This window comes from Syngnathus typhle, linkage group LG20 (assembly GCF_033458585.1).
Source record: "Syngnathus typhle isolate RoL2023-S1 ecotype Sweden linkage group LG20, RoL_Styp_1.0, whole genome shotgun sequence".
In the NCBI taxonomy this organism is placed as follows: Eukaryota; Metazoa; Chordata; class Actinopteri; order Syngnathiformes; family Syngnathidae; genus Syngnathus; species Syngnathus typhle.
In genome coordinates, this window is record NC_083757.1 from 2,559,275 (window position 1) to 2,579,930 (window position 20,656).

Below are 20,656 nucleotides of genomic sequence, written 5' to 3' on the forward strand. Positions count from 1 at the left end.
GGAGAAAGAGGTTGTAGCACATGCATTTTAATTGATTTTTTGAACAGAACCTCACACAATGTCCCCAATTCTGATGTGTGAGCAGGTAAAGGCGACCTGATTGGAGCCAACCTGTCCTTAGACGACCGAGTCATCAAAACCAACGCGGACGTGAAAGCGCTGACCTACTGCGACCTGCAGTGTATTCATTTAAAGGGTCTGTATGAGGTGCTGGACCTCTACCCGGAGTACTCGCATCACTTTGTGCAGGACATTCAGCAGGATCTCACTTACAACCTGAGGGAGGGACAAGAGACACACGTGAGTTTGAGTGAAATGTTGAATCGCAATGTTGATAGCACAAGATTGAATGGAGTCTTTTAGGGTGGATTGATTAACCGATAAGAGGTGTGTGCGTGCGCCAGGATTTTATTCCAGATTGTGTTGCTTGTTTATCGATGAGGAAAAAAAAAAAAAAAAAAAGAGTGGGCCGGTCGATTGCTCCTTTTAAGGCCCTTTTCCTTCTCTGGCTGTCTTCCAGGTGAAGGCCAAACTGTCCACTGCAGCTCTTGACTCTCAGGTACCTTCATCACATACAATCTTTCACATACATATTTTGAAGGCCATAATTCAAAAGATTAGAGTATGCAGCCCGGAATGTTTTCATGGGCTCATTACAAGATATGAAATGTTTCATCTTGACCAATTGCTGATGATGGGAAATGTGATGGAGGGTCAATTAGGCTGCACCTTCACCTTGATATAACCGTCAGATTTTTTTTTTTTTACACACCAACAAAATCAATCCAGCATTCTTGAACTTTGTACTGTTTGTATTTTTTTTTTCTTTGAGAGTTGGGTCGATCGATATTTGCGCCCCTAACCCCTATCGCAGCGGCTTCATCGCAACGTTGTACAATCCTTTCGCCTTGCTTGCATGTCAAAATGTCATCATTTATTTGGATGTGTACACATCTTTGAAAGTACTATAAACAATCCATTATTGTTTCCCTCCGCTCCCAGTCAGGTGTGAAAAGGAACGGGCGACTCGTTCAGGGTTGCGCGCCTCTCGCCGAGACCCAGCGGGGACATGACAAGGACGTGAGGCAAGATGATGATTGTCCGTCATCGGAGCAGAACAGGGCAGTGACCCTCAGGGCCGCCGGTGGGTCGTCTCCAGCCGACCGAGCCAATCGCGGAAGCGCAGGACGCAACTCTGAAAAGTCTGGAAGGATGAGCCAGGATATTACACTGGTCACTTTGGACCCTTACGACTTGAGCCCCAGGTGAGTTGGGTAGTTTGACACTGAGTAGGACGCTCCCACATTACATCATTACATCTCTGTGCAGGGTAGTGGACGGAACAGAGGACAACGAAGGGACAGAAAGTCTGCTGCCCTTCCCAGGTTTCTCTTCCGACCGTGGTTGCCATGACAATGATCCCACCAGTGCCTCAGCATCCACCACAGGTGCTAGCAACACATCTCAGTCACATACAGTCAAGTGAAAATGCTTACTTGCCTCGGCTTGTTTAGCTATGATTAATGCGACTCTGTTTTTTTTTGTTTGTTTTTTTAAATGCGCACCTCAGCACTCCCGGGACTGAGTTGAACCGCTCCATTTTCTTTCACAGAAACGCCACACATCAGCACGGCGGAATTAGCTGCAAAAGCCGAGGAGACCAGAGGACAACTCCGACATCTCAACCAACAGGCGAGTGTGTGCGTGAGCGAGCGTATGCACGTGTGTGTGTGTGTGTGTTACACAAGCGTGAAAAAAGTTGCAGACATTAAGGGGCCGCTGAGATCTTCAGTGAGTGGTAACAGCCGACGCTCGCTTAATCCTCTCCAAAATGTGTAAGCATGTCGATAAACCTTCAACCTTTGCCTTTTAGCTCTACGCTTGAGTCCATCTCCCTGAGGGTTAATTCTTTGGGTTTATAAGTATGATGACAATGCATGGCCTAACGTGGTCCCCTGTGTTCTGCGTAATAGAAAACACAATGCGTGAGTCCTCAGAGAAGCCCGGGTCAATAGCAGCTTGAATAATTGCACAATAATGACGAGAAGGAGCTTGCAAAGCATTCAATGACCTGAGGTCAAACATTTTTCCGAGGACTCGCATTACTTATACGGCAGCAAAATGTACTGACAAAAGCTTACATCTTGATAGTGTTTTTGCTTGCCGCCGCACGGCCGACCACCTCCCACAATTCTTCTGTGAGGTGGCAAAGCAGAACCGCCACCGTATTGACGGCGTGTCAAATTGGCCTGTCGCTCTCACCGTTTCTATTTTTATCCAAGCCCGAGTTTGGACTGGCCCGCTACAATCGGTCCAGCAGAGTGTGCTAGCGTTTCAACGTGTTCTTCAGTCAGTCAGTCAGTCAGTAAGTCAGTCAGTCAGTCTAAACATGCAGCCTATGCAGGTGTACCTAATGTTGTGGCCAGTGAGGGGTTTGTCGTCTCCCACCTGCCGTAGCGGCAATGCTGCTGGGTTGGCTGGTGTTCTCTCGCCGGTTGCTGCTATGCATGATTGAACTGCTGAATGGCAATGAGTGCTCCAACCGGCACAAGCAGATGGCACGTTGGCATGCTTTCATGGCCCTCTGTCCACATGGCCACCCCCCACGCATGGATGGATGGATGGATGAACTGACAGACAATGCATTGATGAATTGACTGATTGAATATCGCACGTGTTGTTTATTTTGCTTTGTTTATCGGAAGGTGCTAAACCTAGGCAGGGAAGTAGCAGACCTTGGCCAGGTGATGAAGCGAATGACCCAGCTCATGGAGACCCTGTTGTCATCCGGGCCCCAAGCAACAGTGGCGTGCCCCACACATTGCTCCCCGGGCCAGCGCATTCACCCGGCCCACACGTGCTACCCTTCCCCGCCCTCGTCTCAGACTCCCTCCATCTGGATGGACACTCCCCCCCCTCGGCTCCCGGCGCCCTCGTGGCACAGACCCCGGGACCTTCAGCTGGGGTACGCCCCCGGTCCCTTTCAAACGCAATCCTCCTCCATCATCGCAGAGGCACACCTGACTTCCTCGCCCTTCGGCTCACCGGAGACTCACCGATGCAAAGACGGGCTTTCTACCTCTGTCAGGTCAAGGGTACACGGTCCACCTCCGCAGGACGGGAGTGACGCGAGCCCTCATCGGAGCTACGGGCACTCCCCTCCCTGTGGACTCGTGGAGCTCTACCAGAACCAAAGTAAGAGTTTGTAGCAGGCCTGCATCTGGCAGCCTTTCTTTCCGTAGACATGACTGGGAATGATCACATGTTTTTTGCAGGGATGCAAGATCACTCTTGCATTAGAGACACAATGAAAACACGCATGAAAACAAATTGGTTGTGTTAGCGTTAGCTTTTTTGCATTTTGCTGTTTATTAGGACAGGGATTAAAGGTTAAAGGCAAATAACCAAACCCCTCCCCCCCTCACTCCTTCCTTTCCTTTTCCTTCTGCCACCCGACTACCCCCTGAGGCACCTTCCCATTTGAAAGCAATTTGAAAGCAATACACACAGTAGGAGTCTTTCCACCCATGCAATTTATTATCGGACTGCGAGGTTTGATACCTTTTTCAGGGCCAAAAAGATGCAGGTATGAAAACGTTAAGGCTAGAAGAAGAAAAAGAAAATCCTCTGAGGAGCCATTCACGATGAGGAGTCTTTAGTGGAGGTGGGCCATCCCCACTCAACTGTTTGCCGAAGCCTCCTACCTACCTCTCACTGCTCTTTCCCAAGGACCAGCCCTGATTGCTCATCCAACACGTTGGGGGGGGATGAAGAACAAGAGGTTAGACATATTGCACTCTTTCCGACTGGTCCTCTGGGAACCGGGGGCGGTCGGGTTGTGGGTGCCGGCTACGCTTGGCTCGGAGTAACTCCGGGCCTGCTGTCACACTAAGTAGGCTCCGCTTCTCCCTCTCGGGCTCTTTTCCAATATTTCCCCATCACCGGTTCTCGGTCCCCCTTCCTTGGTCTCTCTGTGCATGCTAGTCGGAGCACTTTTTTGAGTAGTTGCTGTAGACGCACATTAACATGCCGCATGTCCCAGCTCGCCATTTATCCTTCTATTGAAATGACAACACTGTTTTAATAACCAAACTTGACATTTACTGATGCATATTTATTCATGTGGGTTCAATTTTTGAAACAGCCAGGTAATTTAAAGCCTAAAGGCATCAGATGCATACATGTTGTGGGGGGGTCAGGAGTAGACCGATAACAAACTGGTTAGGCCATCAAGGCTTTTTGGCTCTGACATTTGTTTTCTCGCAGGTGAAGAACGAAGGCAATATTCCCACAGAAATGCACAATATTGAAGACTTTTATATTTATATGAATGTATCAAAACAAAATGTATTTTTATACCGAAAAGAATGCAAGATGTTATTAGGATACGAGGTAGTGCCAGTTTTGTTGGGCAGCATAGGCGGGCAAACCCGAATCGGATAAAGGTCCTGACTGGCTTCTGATGATTTGCGTTAATGTTGTATTAAGATCCTTTGCACATGGAATGTACTGGAATAAATCATTTTATCCTCCCTTCAGATTTTGATATTAGATCCGAGAATTGATATGCTAATAAATGACTAACAGGACTGTTCAGTCAGGGTCATTTTTTTTAAAGTATTCTTCAGTGTTTAAATATTCATCCAAAGTAGCTGTTCTTCTTTCCTAGGAGTTTCTATCAACTATTTCCCTCATCCATAGTAACATGGTATCATTTTTCCTCCCTACAGTGAACTCATCTTTTATTAAGCATTTCTCATGATATCACTCAGTCCAAACTGAGGCCCATCCTGCTTTGTACCCAACCTGCTTTTTTTTTTTTTTCCATTCAACTGGAAAGGTCAGTTAGATTTGGCTAACACGAATGCAGAACAATGTAAGTACTTGGATCTCTTTCACCTTTTCGATTCCGATGAGACGTTATAAATTAAAGTAAAAGAACCTCTTCAGTGGTGAGAATTTCTTACTGTTAATTTCTTTTCACAATGTTGAAATGCACCAGCTGTGCTGAGGATGTGAAAATATTATTTGCAGCCCTCATCCACGCTAATCTTGTGGTTGTGTGTACAGCCACACTGATCACTTGAGTGTTTTACCGTTTGTGTGTGAGATGCCGTCTGCTGTGTTTGCGTTGCAGACAAAGGAGAGGACGTGAATGGAGCTCGCACGACACTTGTGTGTTTGATAAATGACTCTGAGCTGCTCCCATGTGTGCTATGGTACAAACGCTGCCGCCGCAAAGGGTGGCCCAACAATAGGTACGTCACAAGCTGGAGATGAATGGTGGCTTCCTTTCATCAAGTGAAGCTTCTGCAACATCTGCCGAATGACGGCGTCTCCTTCTCCTTGAAAGGGAAGTGACATGTTCTTTTTTTTTTTTTTTTACCACTAGATTGCAATTAATTCATTGGGCAGATATTGGAAAACCTTGATCTTAAGGTTTATAAACTACGCCATCTGCTGTTCACATCTGTTTATGGAGAGAAAAATTGGAAAAAAAACTTTTTACTGCTTAAATTTATTAACAATTTCATCATGCTCTTTGAGTGTGAGCTGATAGTCTTTTATTAAAAATAGGAGTTCCATCTAAAATCCTTAAAACAGGAGCAAATATTGTGAACGTTTTACCATAATGTAGATAATGATAGATTATTATTATTATATACATTTTTTGGACAAATATTAGGGCGACACGAGCTGCTCAAAGTGCCACTGCTGCGTGGGATGCCGCGTGCAGGGGCGCAAGACGAGGTCTCCCGCACCCGTCTGGGCACCGACTTGATCCGATGGTGTGCCACGTCCATCCTTCACAGCCTCCACACACAACAGAGACTGCCGATGTAGCAACTGGCCACTCAGCTGGAAAGAAACAAAACCTTGCAGACCTGAAAGTCATCTCAAGAGGTTATAAAAAATCTTCGCTCCTGCTTCACCTTTATGAACGTCCACTGGAGCCTTTCACTGATTGGCTGCCAACACTGGGAGAGGACCACCTGGTCTCCGACGGCGTCCATACACAAAGCCCCCGCGGGACCCCATCGCACTTCCCCGTCGGAGTTGAGGTCACAATGCTGCAATAACCTGCAGGTTATCTTTGTGGCCTGTGACTTTCTTGCAGTGTGAGGAGACTGTTGCCATGGTTACCTGCCTGCCTGTACCACTGCACGGCGCTAGGATCATGGCTCCGACATGCGCCCCTTGACCCGGATGGTGGTCGATGCAGCCACCGACTGCGACGTTGTACAGCTTCGAAAAGACAAAAGTGACCCACATTCAGTATTCGACTAAGTAAGTATTTTTCAAAATATTTTCTTAAAAATTGCCCTAGAACTAAACCGTGTGTTCCCATATTACCTCGCCCGAGAATCCTGGTCTATCCTGCGGAATGTAAAGTTGGGGATGGATTGTCGTCAGGTACCAGTGGAAGTCCCTACATCCCAAAGTCATCTTCAACTGCTGGCGCTCGGTAATATTCGGCCTCTCAGACTGCACGTGGTAAAGCACATTTTTGCACATTTTGTACGGGCGTACTCCGATATCACTCGACACACACACACCTGCCTAATAAAATGAGCCAGCGTGTCCCGCCTGTAGAAAATATTGCGGTACGTGTCCATCCACGTGTCAGCTATGCGGATCTTGTTCCTCTCAAGCTGCTCCTGGTCTTGGAAACGGGAAGGGGGGCGGTGGTCTAGGTGGGCCACTCGGGAGCAAGGAACCACCTCCATTGAGCCTCCGCACGACCACACCTTGGATAGCGTTAGCAATAACAGCGGGATTAGGTTTCCTCTTCCTGTTGGATTCTCATTTGAAAGAATGTGAATAACAATCTTTTGCATCCCATTGAATTCATCACATTTCCCTAAAATGGGGTCAAATGGTCAAGTCATATTCTCTTGTTATTTTGATCTGTGGTGGAAAGCAAAACATTCCAAGACCATTACTTGAACACAACATTCTCAACAACTTGGCTAAAGGCAAGTGGATCACCCAAGCGCATTGAAAAACAAAAACTAACCCTGATTGACAGCTCAATCTGTTCCCCTCCCCACAGTAGAATCCCAGGATCAAAAGCTCCCACTTTATGGAAGAAATGTCTGTCCATGGCCAGAACTCCACCTCCTAATGCTGGACTCCTATTGCAGTCAGAATCAGAACAGGTTGAAGCAATCACAGCACAGAAGATTGAGGAAAAACATTCCTCTGTTGTGTTAAAACGTCGGAACAACGGAAGTTCAACTTTGGGCTGTCGTCAAGACACAGAAAGGCCATAACAGCCTGTAAACTCACAATACAGGTTCAACGGCCAAGTCCGAGTCCCCGTCCAGCAGTTGCGGTTTGGATTCCCAGGAAAAGTCCAGATTCCAGTCGAAAACCCCCCACACTGGCCACCGGGTGGCGTTGTACTTGAAAGTCTCCCAGCGGATCACATCCATGATGGGGGAGACGACTCTGGTCCTGCAAAGAAACACCACATCCATGACGTGCGTGTCTGAGTTGAATAACACGCTGTCTTTTATTAGTCATGCCTCTGGATTACATGTGTTTGAAATATTTACTTTCATGTGGTTGAATGATAGCGCCAAAAAATGTGGAGCAAAACAGAAACGCAGACGATCCATTTCCCGACCAAAGAGAGCTGCCTAATTGGAGGCCTAATTGGAGCCACACCACGAGAGCTGCACCCCCTGCTTGTACTACTGTGCTCTTTGTCTACTGGTGTGGGGGGGGGGCATGAAGTATTTTTTTTTCTTTTTATTATTAGGTGGGCTCTTACCTGTCCTGGGCCACCCTCTCCAGGAGTGGTTCCAGCCAGCCGTTGTGGCATTCAACGTGTGAGTCCATGAACACCAGAACCTCCCCCGAAGCTATGGATGCACCCAGGTTACGGCACCCTCCGACCCCGAGGCGCTTCGTGCTGCGAATCAAACGTACCCCATCCAGGTGGGACACATATTCACTGAGCTGAGTCTTCAAGTTATCTGGAGAAAAAGAAATAGGTGTTGTGATGAATACATGATGGAGAATGCATAAGAATCTATGGACCACCGCCATACTATGATTCCTGTACCCCATCATCTATAGGCACTCATACCCTGTGTACTGAGGTCGTCCACTAGGAGGAGCTCCACCAGGAAGGCACTGGGCGCTGTGTTGATGACGCTGTGCAGTGTGCGTAAAAGTGTGGACCAAGCCTCATCGTGAAAGCAGATGACCACGCTGGCAGAAGGCAATGATTCACTGTACTGTTCGCCAAAGCACCTATCACAAAAAGAATTCATCTCACACTGAGTAACGTATCCACACCGAAGTAGTCCATGCGTAAAAGTGATTTTGTTCCCCCCACTCACTTAGGATGTCGCGCCTCAGGCAGTGAGCGATACGCTGAGATCTGGTTGTCGTCCTGCTCTTCTTCTTCCACACGACCGGACAGAAATTCCTTCCTCGACGCGGGCAAGAACATCTTGTAATTCCCATTCCTATGCCGCAGGTCTTTTGCGTTCTGCGTGGACGCCACGAACAAAAGTTGGTCCTCCTTAAGCGAGTTGATGGGGACGAACTCGGGTACCAGCTCCAATTCTGCGTCTCCGATCAGCTCCAAATCGTCCGGTGGATCCGGGGGCCGCTGGAAGGGGCGGCGTGGGGCGCCAGCAAGTGTCTGGTGGGAGCGTTGTTGTTCTTCTTCATGGAAAAGGTCAGAAACGATCAACAGAAGCAAAGTGACTCCAAGAAGCAACAACCATAAACACAACATCCTCCGGTGTCTGCCCCACAGCCCCATGTTGCAGAGAGGCTCCCAAAAACTTAGCCCAGTTCAAGTCCCACTTCCATGCTTGCGTTTAGTCTATCCAAAAAATGAATCCATTGCACCATGAGCGCACCGACCACATTTGAATCCATTAGACTGGACGAGCAGGTTGCCCGGAGCACCAACAACTCCCATTACTGTGGAGTGGATCGCCTGTCATCGTGCACACCCCACGGTCCTAAAGCCTGCAGGGCTCTCTTTTGCCTCATCCAATTACCCAAGCCGTCAAAAAAAAGTCTATTGCATAAAATTGACCAAAAATGTCATTTTTTATATTTCTTGTGCGATCAGACAAAGTTGTAGCCACACCCCTCGCTCAAATGGATAAGCTCAAATTCATCCATGATCCTTAGCAGAAGACCCAAGACTGTGAATAATTTTGGAGAGTACACTTTTTTACAAGCCTGTCTTGAAAATAATCGACATAACTGAACAATGACAACATCAAGTTGTGTGTTTGACAGTCTTGCTTTGGTGCTGTTTGCAGGCTGCAGGCCATCTGTCAAAGTCAGAAAACAGCAGCAGTCGGGTCCAGTTTGGATCTCATGGTTCCGTCTTGGCAGTTTGACAGGTCATCTGGATGAAGGATAAGACGATGGAAAATCGAGTTTTCCCAGCAGGTTGCTATCATCGTCGGATTTAGAGTTACAGCACTGCAGTAAAAATATTTTTTATGAGATTTGTAACGCATTTTTAACCCTTTACTGCACACACATTGAATTAAACTTTTTTTTTTTAAGTACACATCTGCAAACACAGTATATTTATTGCCCCTCCTCTACTTGGGATGACAGGGCAGCGTTTCCTCTCATGTTTGTGATTACAGCGGTGAGATGAGGACATCTGAAAAACACGAACGGGGTTAAATAGGAGTGTGTTAACCTGCAATCTGCGCTAATGTAGCGCGTCAGGGTTATTGTTCTTTGCAGGAGCTTTTCTCAGAGAAGGAGCAAATGTGGTAGGTGGAGAAGAAAGAGAAGGCGGACCCAAATGAGAGGCCTGCGTGGAGGAAAAGAGGAGGGGTCAGCCCAGGTTAGTTGCTTGTGTTCTGGTGGGAACATGTTCAGTCATAGGGCAAATGGGGATAAAATAATATCATGCCTTTCCAGAAGCAAACACTCCCATATGTCGTCTGTTAAGCCAAAATACACTTGAGGAGAAGGCTTCCCTCCCACCACAGAGACACACACACACAGGAGGAATGTGTCTGCATTCCACTTCCCCATTAAAAATGGACTGCATGTGCCCAGTGAGAAAATTTTTGATTTGTGAAGCTAACACAAAGACTTTAAAATTGTACATATGATCTCAACAGGATAATGAAATTGTGTCTTCTAAAATACCAAAAGGGGGAAAAATATGAATATACATTTTTAATTTGGGCTGTTTTATTTTCAGATAATTATTTGATTATTGCTTGTATGTATGTAATGTTCTGTTTTACTTCCAGGGCGCCACGGTTGTTCCTTTCCCCGAATACAGCCCCCATGAGACCGACCACCTGTTGTTAGACAGTGTGGCCACCAGGGGGCGCAGAAGCACATTAACTGCACTTAAAACCCAGGAACAATTGGAGGGAGGAGCTAAGAAAACGATTCAAGTAAGTTGACATGTGCAGGCGTTTTAGTAGTTTAACAGCATACTTGCCATTGATACGAAACCGATTCAGTATGAGTTTCAAAGTAAAAGGTCATTGGAGATTATATCCGGTTCAGTGAGCAGGTCTACGGGTGACTGCAAGCTGTGTTTTGAGCAAGTCATTTAAAGATTTTCAAGCTCTCCAATTGGCGTTTATCTGCAAATGCATGCATGTAAACAATTTAGGAGCATCAATACGACACAAGCTTCTCGACTTTGTTTGTTGTTAGTCGTTACTTCACTTGAAGCTCACTCGCAATCGTAAACAATAGCAACAAAGGTGGCTTGTTGTTAGCTAGCACGCCCACAAATGGCACTCAGCTGTCGATCAATCGTGAATCAACGAAAGCGTTTGACTTCAACCTTGTTTTGTATGGTTTCCACGCAAAGTGGAAGAGTGGAGGCTCCACGTCGGCCGCTGGTCATCTACCTGCACAAATCAACGCCAAGCTGTTTTCTAAAGGTACTACTTGCTGCCTATGTATGCCTTCATTTACCTTCATTTACGAGCATTGAGCCTCTTGTGACTAGAGAGGGTCAAAATATTAGGTCCACCAGCACGGTCGAACGAGACTAAATATTTTCAAAATATGATTTTAATCAGTGCTAAGTGGTTGTGGAAGATAAATTATTATAATAGAAATGTAATATAATATCAAGTTTATTATTTTTTTGTCGTTTGACCATCAGTCAAGCTTTTTGAACACTTTAAAACATCGAGATTCCAAACGTTCACCCCTCAGTCAGTCGGGGGCGGAGCTAACTGAACTGTTTGACGGAGGTGGTTGATTTTGACGTCTATTCCGAGTGAACGCTTTTAGAGCCACAGAAGCTCGTACTGCAATGGGAGCCCAGTAGAGGGCACACTGACTCTTTTTTTTCCCCCTGCTTGACAGGACAGGAGAGGAGAGGTTTGGGGCCCAACGGTGCAGCCAGCCAACAGCTTCGTGGGACCTGCTATTGGACATGTGATGTGAGTATGCAGTGTTGCGTTCGAGGAGCTGATGTACAATGTCTCATTGCAGCACAAGGTGGCTGGCTGTGAGTTCACCCACCTCTCCTGTCACTTGTAATGGCACACAAGTGCCACCAGGGGGAAGGTGAGCCCATCCAACCAGCTGATATCGCTCACTGGGACAAAAACTAAGTGCCAGGTACTGCACAACGTCATCATCACACACTTCTGAAAGTGTTTTCAATGACAACGATGCAAACCAAGTTAGTCATGAGTATACATATTAATAACTAACTTGGTTTGCCTCACTGTCATTGAAAACCATGTCCAGAAGTGTGATGATGATGATGTGCAGTACCTGCCACATAGTTTTTGTCACACGTCAGCTGTTTGCATATGCTCACCTTCCCCTGGTGGCAATTGTCATTACAAGTGACATCACAACTGAGCTTGTCAAGCACTTGAGCTGCACAGCCTATCGTCAATATTTGTGTGCAACTAAATTAGTTCCACGCAAACATTGACTGCTCAAATGTTTTCAAATTGGATCTCTGTCCAATAAAGTGTTCAACTGGTATGCAAGTGTTTGCGTTTTATGAGTAAATATGCTTCACTTATTTGATGTCTTTCATGCTAGGTGGTTACAACATTGGGACTTTTGTGTTTGAAAGCTGTCTGAAGTCTTGAGGTGAGGGTTGCCTTTAGTCACTGCCATGGACACAAGTATTTGATTGTTACTCTCCGTCTCACATGACTCAAAGTGACTGCAATTGCATTGCTGTTACTTTGAGTCATGTGAGATGGAGTGGAACAGTCAAAGACTAGCGTCCAAGGAAGTGACTGAAGGCCAAAGCTCACCTCAAGGCTGAAAACTGCCTTTGAAAACCTAAGTGCCACTTTGCCCGCCTCCTAACTCTGCCCAAAATTCAGTCTGACCAATCACAGCGCAGCTCCTAATTTGCATAGCCACGCCCACTTTTGAACAGCCAATCGGAATGCAGCATTTGCACATCCAGCCAATCAAAATGCTTCAAATTGTCGAAACCACGCCCGTTTTTAATTCCACCAATCAGAGACCGCCTCATTTGCATATCCACGCCCACCTTTCAGCCAATCGCAGCCGTTTATTCTCATTCCCCCACCCACTTCCAATGAAATTGGCGAATCACGAAGCAGTATTCTAGTTTTAGTCCCGCCCCTTTCTAGTTTTTTTTCCTCAAAAAAAAAAAAACCAGGAAAAATTTTTAAAAAAAAAAAATTTTTAAAAAATAAAAATCCCAGGAAAAAAATCCTGGAAATTTTTTAAAAACTTTTAAAATTTGTTTTTATACTAAAAAGGTGAGAGTTTAAGTGTTCTTTCAAATAAAGCTTTATTTCTTTTGCAGAGTAAACATTCAGTCATAAACAAGTTGGATGGAAGTCTGCTCGTTGCCGTGTGGTGGTTGGCCAGTGGACAATCAGCGTATGGACCAGTCAGCATGTGGACCTAAGACAAAAAGAGATCTGTAAGTCAAACGTTAAGTCAAATAATTGTACAGACAATGTTTTCTTACCAGTGCGAAAGACTAGTTTTCTGGCACCAAGTGATCAAGGCTGCATTAACAGGAAACTGTTCATGTTTCTTGTTGCCTGCAGAAAAAAGAAAATGAACAAAAGACAAAGTTATAAGGACTGTGCAAAGAAATGTTTAAGATCATACCGTCTGTTTTATTTCTTCCACTCCTATCTCAGAATTTGGCTTGCAGCACCTTGTGGATGAGGAAGCAACAAGAAAACTTCAAGCGTTGTTGCAGAGACTCTTGGGACTTCACCTGGACACAAGAACAGGCATTTGACTTTTGGAACATGTTAGCTGAAATGTGCCTTCTCTCACCAGCAGAGGACTCTCGAGACATACACCAGTCCAAAGCGAAGTAAACTTGAAGCTTCCGGCAAGTAGCATTTCACCTTGTAGATCCACCTGTAAATAGTTTGCAAATCCAGGTCCAGAAAATGAAAGCCCTGCCACAGTTTGGCTTTAGCCACTGGTGCTTCTACTCTGGGAGCTAGTTTACCAGCCAACGGAGTAGAAGCACATGTGGCTAAAGTCAAACTGTGGCAGGGCTTTCCAATTTGTGGACCTGGACTCTGAAATGAAAAGGAACAGCCACAATGACTCCGTCCGTGTTGGTTGACTTTATTTTTAACTGTAGAGTTGTGCTGAAGCAGTTAGCACTCGAACCTCACACGACCAACAGCAGGCCAAGCTCCTGAAAGACTCGACAGGGCGGACACCTGCACACAAACGAGGGGAACAACCAAGCGTCAATTTTCTAAGTTTATTTGAATGCCAGTATTGAAAACAGAGGCAGCTTTGAGGACCTTTTTGGAGAATGTCTTTGCCTAGCAGGTGGAGGATCATGGTGACCAAGTCCCAGACAGTCTTACTGGAACTGAACTGCATCGAGAGAGGAACAAGGCAAGCAATCTTTCTTTTTTTTTTAAACTAAACATTTAATTTCATTAGCAACAGGTTCAAACCTTGGAGATGAGCTTTTTCTTCACCGGGGAAGATCCATGCGGCAAGAACCTGGTCCTTTGGCATCACCTAGTGGACAAAAGCAGGAAGACACGCTAAATGACTTCAGCGTACCTGTTGCCACTTGAATCGTGATTGTGTCACCTGCTGGAGTAAACTTGGCAAACATTTGTGCATGGCTGAATGTGCGCGTGTGTCTCACCAGTGATGAAAGCAGGACAGCCAGCGCTGGACTTTTCTCCAACCACCCACAGCTTGCTGGCCTGAAAGACACAGTAAAAAAGTAAGTATTCTACATTTAAACTGACAGCCTTGTGAGCTGGTTTGGCTTAGCTATGCTACATTTGGTGGGCATATAGAGTAAGAAAAGACCTGCAAATGCCTCATGAAGCCATGCCAATGACAGCTTGTCAGCCATTTTGGAGCCTGCAGACAAAGAAACAGAACATTACTTGATTTAGTAACTTTGATATTTCATATAAAAACTGAAATTCTGCCATTTTGTAGTCAATCTGGTCTTTTTGTTGCAGATCCAGGCCTGTGGACAGAAAAGAGATAAGCATTAACTTTTGTATCCACTTTGAAACGTTCAGGCTCAATTTGAAGACTCACCTGCAGACAAAAGACAATTAAAACGCATGTGCATTATTATGCATTTCTTTCATTGTTTGAACGTGAATTGTTTTGTCTACTTACCTTGAGCTAACAGCGCCGGCGTCCAGATGGCAAATAAATGCTTTTTGGTGCAAATTAAGGCGTCCATTGCCGTCTAAAATTTAGCTTGCACCTTAGCACGCTGTGAGCAAGCCAAAAAGAGAAATTCCACGTTAAAAGTAAGCAAAAGCAGTTAGGTCTTAAAAGCAAGTAAGAAAGAGTCATTTGTACTTACCTTGTGTCTAAGAGGATACTCACATAATCGAAGTTTTAGATGAGCTGGTGGAAATGCGTGCAGAGCTGCAGGTGGAGGAAGACGCCTCTCCGTCAGAGACGGGGTGCAAGACTGACTGCTTCGTTTGCCCGACTTTTATAGTGTTCCGGTGATGACGTCATTGAAGACAAAAAAAATGAAAATAGATAAAAGGTAAGTACACAAGTTTAAGGGGGAGAAAAAGCGGATTTGATCAGCTCCATGCTGGGCTCGAACCCGTGTTTCGTTTTCGTTAGGCAATGTCGTAAACCACTCGACAACCACCAGGTGTGTCAACGAGCGTTTTTTTGGTCGTATTTATTAACTGGTATGGTGTTGGTAAGTGCCAGGCACAAAGTTAAAGCTATATAGAAAGAAACCGAATTATTTGCCGAGTTACAGGTGGTCGATCGGGTTAAATTTTTGCTTGGTGTTCCGGGGACTCGAGTTCGAGTCTCAGGCACATGTATTGGACAACACTACATATACTAAATCGACTAATGAGAGCAAGATCCCTGTTTTGCCTCTTATGTAAAGTTTCTGCCTCGACTCCGAGACTCATGTATCTGTGTTTGATATACAAAAGTTACTCACCATGACCTTTAAAATGAAAATAAATTTTGGCCAAGACCTTGTGAGTGGTAGCAACACTGAAACAAGGATGACAATCACGTTGGACGACACACAGTTTGTACGCTTTCCTTCTGCTTTTCAGCTTCTGTGGTGCAACAATCTTTGGCCCACCGTTGGGTCAGTAAAGTAAAGTCATAATCTCGTGGACGGTGTCATCAAAGGTTGCAGTCCAGCCATGCATTCTTCTTCAAAAGTAGACAGAAGAAAAGAGGAAGCTCCCCCACTCCTCATGACTCGCTTTCCTCACGCACTCTAATGAGGGATGAGATGCGTCTCGTTAAGTAGCGTCACATGTCAATGTGCTCACCAGCACCAGATTCAATTATTGCCCACAAGCAAACAAACAGCCAAATCGCAGCAGGACGAGCAGGAGAGAGGGAGAACATCACGTCTGAACTCAAGCAGAAGGACTACTTTACTTTTTTTTGGGGAAGATGGGAGTCTTGACATATATTTTATTGCTGGCATGCATCTATTTTGTCTCTCCAGCGGATGGACGCAGAAGTAAGACATTTGTAGCGGTTACGGTTTTTAAATGAGTGTATTTAATACTCTTCATTTTGATTGGTACAGAAAATAACACTTTCAATATTTGCAATTTGACAGTGATGATGTTCTATGAGACCATTCCAGAGTCTCATGAGTTTCATTAGCTGAGATTCCGCTGAAGTTATATATTTTTTTGTCTTAAGTATGAACGGTTTCTTTCTCCAGCATATGCGGACATGTTCCCCCACAAGCACATCCCCCCAGGAAAGTCTCCTTTTCCCATTCCAAGCATCCCCGGCTGGAATCCCGACAGCGCCCCGTGGGACGATTACCTCTACCCGCCCATGACACCCAAACCTAAGGAGCTCATGAGAAGACGAGGTGAGTCCATTTTGTTTTGCACCGTCTTGTGGATGAGCGTGTTCTGCCGGTCACGATATCGTGCAAGCGTAGATTGATTCTGATAAAGTGTTGAACTGATGTCACAGGAGGTAAACCCACAGTGCGTCTCACCAGCGACAGCCCCGCACTCAACGGTTCCGTCATCACCTTCACGGCCAAGCTGGAGTATCCCCCGTGCCAGAAGGAGGACGACAACGGGGAGCTCGTGTGGGACGAGCACTGTGACGACGGTACGGAGCTAGAGGCCTCAGGTGCTGCTCCAAAGGCCCCGCCGGGCCTTCGTAACACACTTTCAGAAGAGCGCTTCAAAAGACTTTGCTTTATTGCAGCCAATGGACCAATACGCTCGGGCTACGTCTTCAACTGGACGTCCTGGCTTGACGATTACGGCTTTGGCAAATGCCCGGACGCGAGCAAATGCAACGTGTTCCCTGACGGGAAGCCCTTCCCTCAGAGTAACGACTGGAGGCGCAAAAACTACGTCTACGTCTGGCACACGATGGGTGAGACGCCTCCACGCACGTCATAGTGGCTATAAAAAGTCTACACACCCTTGTTTAAATCGTTTTCTTTCTTGATTCAGGGCAATATTTTGAGTCATGTGACGGCCACTCTTCCAGTCTGTCCCTCAACACCTCCAGTATCCCTTTCGGAGCAGAGGTCATGGAGGTCATGGTGTATCGTAAACGTGAGCGCAGGAAGTACAGTCCCTTGAGTAGCGACAACACCATTTTCTTCGTCACAGGTAGAATACCCTTTTTTTATTTAGATGAGAATTTAAAGAGATCTTAAGACTTTCTAATCAAGAATGCTCTCTGTGCGAAGATTTGATTCCAGTGGCAGTGGACATCTTCCAGAAGTCTGCTGTCAACCAGTCGGCCGATAACGTGTTCTTCCGAGGCGAGGACGTAGTCTTCCGAGTGCATCTCCACGACCCCAGCGGTTACTTAAAGACGGCGGCGGCCGTCGACTATATGTGGGACTTTAGGGACGGCAACCAGGTGGTGACCCATCGCGACGTGACCACGCACGCCTACAGCACGGTAGGCAACATGAGCGTCAAGTTGGTGGTGGAGGCGGCGTTTCCGGCCGAGTGTCCGCCTGCTCCCGCCACGTCCATGCCGACAACATCCACACCACCCCCAACTGGTAACAATGCTAGAAATTGTCTTTAGAATAATTACAAATTGTTGCTAATGATTGTTCTTGGTGGTCATGTTTTTATTCCACTTGTAGAGCGTCCCACGTCTCCACCACCCATAACGACGACCCCCCGAGGTGAGCATTGAAAACCCAAGGCAGCTAATTTGCATGTACCCTAAACATGCCTGCATGTAAACATCTCACTTCTTTCAACCATCTCAGCGATAAACACCTCATCTCCTGTCACCATGACAACGGGCTCACCCACCACAGAAACATTCCCGTTCATCGGTTCCAGCGTGACCCCAGAGTCGACTCCCTTTGCTTCGCTTCGCGCCAAACGTGTGCTCGAGGACAAGGAGTGTTTCCGCTATGTGCACGGAATCTTTGTGGGTAACATCAGTATTATCGGTAAGTGTCAGAATGGGTCTGGGCCAGGAGTTTGAAGTTTTATCGGTTTATAAGCATGCTTAAACCATTAAAAATAAAAAGAAATAAATAAGAAATAAAAAACGAATAAGTAAAAATACAAACTATAAATATTGAAATATATATATATTTTTTAATGGTTTGAGCATGTGCTTCAGATCTTTACCACAGGAGGGCGACAAAGCAACTCAAAACATCCATTTATCATCAATCTGTACATAACCAAGTGGAGTGATGGTAAATAGATGTTTTGAATTGCCATGTCTACAAATATAAATATAAAAATTGATAATTTTAACAAACGAATATACCTATAAATATTTTGTATTGCTATTTGTATATTTAGTAATTATTTATATTTATAATTGTATTTTTACTCACTTGTTTATTGGGATTTATTTTTAATGGTTTAAGCATGTGCTTCAGATCTTTACCACAGGAGGGCGACAGAGCAATTCAAAACATCCATTTATCATCCATCTGTACATAACCAGGTGGAGTGATGGTAAATAGATGTTTTGAATTGCCATGTTATAAATATAAAAATTGATAATTTTAACAAACGAATATACCTATAAATATTTTGTATTGCTATTTGTATATTTAATAATTATTTATATTTATAGTTGTATTTTTACTCACTTGTTTATTGGGATTTATTTTTAATGGTTTAAGCATGTGCTTCAGATCTTTACCACAGGAGGGCGACAGAGCAATTCAAAACATCCATTTATCATCAATTTGTACATAACCAAGTGGAGTGATGGTAAACATGTTTTGAATTGCTCTGTCTATAAATATAAAGAATATAATTAGAATTATGAATGAAGATAGATATACAAGTAAACATAATACACAAAAATGATAAGATGAACCTATATATAGGGTTTGCAAATGACACGCCGATTCCGATCCTAGAGGCTCTCTGACATCGCAATTGGCATTTGCATCGCTTACCCCCCCCCCCCCCCACACAGAGCCCAAGCATCCACTCGAGAGCAAGGCCAACAGTCGCATTGTTGACGTGTTGGCTGCCAGAGTCACCAAGACTGACATCAGCTTCCTGGTAAAATGCCTCGGCAGGTATGTGTGTGTTACCTTATCTCTAGCGGTAAAAGAATCACTGCCCAAGTCGAGTTCAAGTCTTACCTTGTCTTCAGCGTCCCCACGTCAGCCTGCACCATCGTTTCGGACCCTACGTGCACTAGGGTGGACAGCATCGTGTGCAATGACGTTCCTCCTTCTGCAAAGTGTGAGGTGAACCTTCGGAGAACATTTCCGCAGCCGGGGACCTACTGCGTCAACATTACGCTGGAGGACTCTCGTAGCTTGACCCTGACCAGCACCACCGTCACCATCAACAAGTTGCAAGGGACTCCTGGTGAGTGGTAGAGAAAGTGTTAGAGATATGCAAAACGTTAATGGACAATTCCCCCTTCTGTAGATTCGAACCCTCCTACGACTGAGGTGGTCCTCACTGCAAGTGCTCTATTGGTAGCCTTCTTTGCATTGATTGCATGTGTAGTTTACAGGTAAGTGAAATAAAAATATATATGAATATAAAATCAAATTTCAAAAGGAAAAAAAATGGTAGAGTAGCTGACCTGCATGCAACGCGTTTTCTTTCTCTTTCCAGACGCTACAAGGTGTACCGGCCCATCCGTAGGTCGCTGTTGGAGGACCCCAACAGACGCACTGGGGTTGCAGGACGCGTGATGCACTTGAAGGGGACGCTGTTTCCCTCAAACGAGGAGCGTCATCACCTGCTGACCGAGAGACATCCCCTCTAGGTGCCCTTCTGTCATAGCAGTTAATTGGTAAATCCATTGCATATCAAAGACGCCATTAAAGGCTAAAGATGACATTAACAATCAAAGTGGGTGTGTTGAGCTGTTGGCTGATGTCAGAGAGGAAATCACTGGACGTAATCATTTTGCAAGGAATACATTATGCAATTTCAAGAGATTCTAACATTAAGCAGTCAAGCTTGAACTAATAATTCGACATTAACAAGAATGTGATGACTAATAAAAGCTGCCAACTAACAAATCTCCAGAGAAATGTGCTTGCATTTAATTACTGTTATAAATCCAGGATCATTCAAACACGTGCTAGCTATGCATCCATCCAGTGGAAGCCACTTTTGCTTGCAATTTGGGCATTTGATATGCGAAGGAATAATTTGATTTCAAATTAAATGGGCAATATGATCTCCAATACAAAGATGAAGACATCTAGCCAATAGAAAAGACGTTAGGCAACCAAAATTATTATTTTTTTTGTCCTTTATTCAGAGGCATTTGACAAGTGGAACTGTGTGAGTGGGAGGTGATGGGGCACAAGCATGTTTGCAGATGGGGGGGGAGGTGGGAGAAGGGATTTTCATGCTGTAGTTAGAGCTCTTTCCCAAATAAAAAGAGGGAGGGGGGGGGGGACCCCGATCCCTGAAATCAGTCCCATAAGAGAATGTTACACAGCCAAGAAATGCTAACAGAAGAAAATGGCTACCAAGAAAAAAAAAATTAAAAAAAATCAGCAATTGAGTAGCATTTGTGAAAGACAAAGGAAACAAGACAGCACTTGTATCTATTTTGTAGACTTACAATTTAAGAAAAAAAAGGCAGGCCCTTTAAAAAGCAAAACTGCATTTCCTCATCAACTATTGAAAGCTCAATCAAAACTGGTGATTTGACCCTTCCTTTTTTCACCAAAAAAAAAACAAGCAAAAAGTTC

At 45.1% G+C, this 20,656-nt stretch overlaps 3 protein-coding genes and 1 long non-coding RNA gene across 12 annotated transcripts in view; 2 read left to right on the forward strand and 2 right to left on the reverse strand.

Annotated features, from left to right (window-relative positions):
* kcnh8 (potassium voltage-gated channel, subfamily H (eag-related), member 8) overlaps window positions 1-14,571 on the forward strand; it is a 43,896-nt gene extending 29,325 nt beyond the window's left edge. For 2 of the 5 annotated variants that reach the window (XM_061267345.1, XM_061267341.1), the window contains exons 11-26: window positions 86-300; window positions 521-559; window positions 1,003-1,265; window positions 1,330-1,448; window positions 1,613-1,692; window positions 2,706-6,466; window positions 7,766-7,944; window positions 8,086-8,695; window positions 9,297-9,841; window positions 9,919-10,058; window positions 10,260-10,409; window positions 10,838-10,910; window positions 11,344-11,420; window positions 12,788-12,907; window positions 13,134-14,203; window positions 14,451-14,571. In XM_061267345.1, the coding sequence (XP_061123329.1) occupies window positions 86-300; window positions 521-559; window positions 1,003-1,265; window positions 1,330-1,448; window positions 1,613-1,692; window positions 2,706-3,209 (1,220 nt within the window). In that variant the 3' untranslated portion in view covers window positions 3,210-6,466; window positions 7,766-7,944; window positions 8,086-8,695; ... (6 more) ...; window positions 13,134-14,203; window positions 14,451-14,571. The remainder of the gene's footprint in view (window positions 1-85; window positions 301-520; window positions 560-1,002; window positions 1,266-1,329; window positions 1,449-1,612; window positions 1,693-2,705; window positions 6,467-7,765; window positions 7,945-8,085; window positions 8,696-9,296; window positions 9,842-9,918; window positions 10,059-10,259; window positions 10,410-10,837; window positions 10,911-11,343; window positions 11,421-12,787; window positions 12,908-13,133; window positions 14,204-14,450) is intronic. The other 3 variants (XM_061267342.1, XM_061267344.1, XM_061267343.1) reach the window with 3 other exon arrangements.
* Window positions 5,548-9,248, reverse strand: LOC133144554 (polypeptide N-acetylgalactosaminyltransferase 15-like). Its single transcript, XM_061267356.1, has 10 exons — window positions 8,352-9,248; window positions 8,096-8,262; window positions 7,778-7,982; window positions 7,291-7,458; window positions 7,019-7,136; window positions 6,558-6,749; window positions 6,355-6,486; window positions 6,145-6,246; window positions 5,934-6,071; window positions 5,548-5,859 (listed from the first exon to the last, which is right to left on the reverse strand). The coding sequence occupies exons 1-10, from the start codon at window positions 8,780-8,782 to the stop codon at window positions 5,683-5,685; spliced, it is 1,830 nt and encodes a 609-aa protein (XP_061123340.1). The 5' UTR covers window positions 8,783-9,248; the 3' UTR covers window positions 5,548-5,682.
* Window positions 12,754-15,069, reverse strand: LOC133144558 (uncharacterized). 4 transcript variants are annotated; one of them, XR_009710728.1, is made up of 12 exons: window positions 14,833-15,069; window positions 14,617-14,707; window positions 14,293-14,458; window positions 14,123-14,183; window positions 13,923-13,989; window positions 13,764-13,839; window positions 13,624-13,676; window positions 13,457-13,529; window positions 13,276-13,362; window positions 13,102-13,213; window positions 12,956-13,031; window positions 12,754-12,888 (listed from the first exon to the last, which is right to left on the reverse strand). It is a non-coding gene; the product is annotated as an uncharacterized LOC133144558 (long non-coding RNA). The 4 variants fall into 4 exon arrangements; XR_009710727.1 differs by having other exon boundaries at window positions 13,151-13,213; window positions 14,617-14,716; window positions 14,810-15,069; XR_009710726.1 differs by having other exon boundaries at window positions 14,617-14,716; window positions 14,833-15,066.
* A 478-nt stretch (window positions 15,070-15,547) lies between these two features.
* On the forward strand, window positions 15,548-19,972 carry gpnmb (glycoprotein (transmembrane) nmb). 2 transcript variants are annotated; one of them, XM_061267354.1, is made up of 12 exons: window positions 15,548-15,964; window positions 16,175-16,330; window positions 16,438-16,602; window positions 16,681-16,854; window positions 16,935-17,096; window positions 17,177-17,500; window positions 17,588-17,629; window positions 17,717-17,905; window positions 18,901-19,006; window positions 19,084-19,304; window positions 19,368-19,455; window positions 19,560-19,972. In XM_061267354.1, the coding sequence occupies exons 1-12, from the start codon at window positions 15,895-15,897 to the stop codon at window positions 19,711-19,713; spliced, it is 1,851 nt and encodes a 616-aa protein (XP_061123338.1). In that variant the 5' UTR covers window positions 15,548-15,894; the 3' UTR covers window positions 19,714-19,972. The 2 variants fall into 2 exon arrangements, with proteins under 2 accessions (XP_061123338.1, XP_061123339.1); XM_061267355.1 differs by having other exon boundaries at window positions 15,551-15,964; window positions 16,438-16,581.
* The last annotated feature ends 684 nt before the right edge of the window (window positions 19,973-20,656 follow it).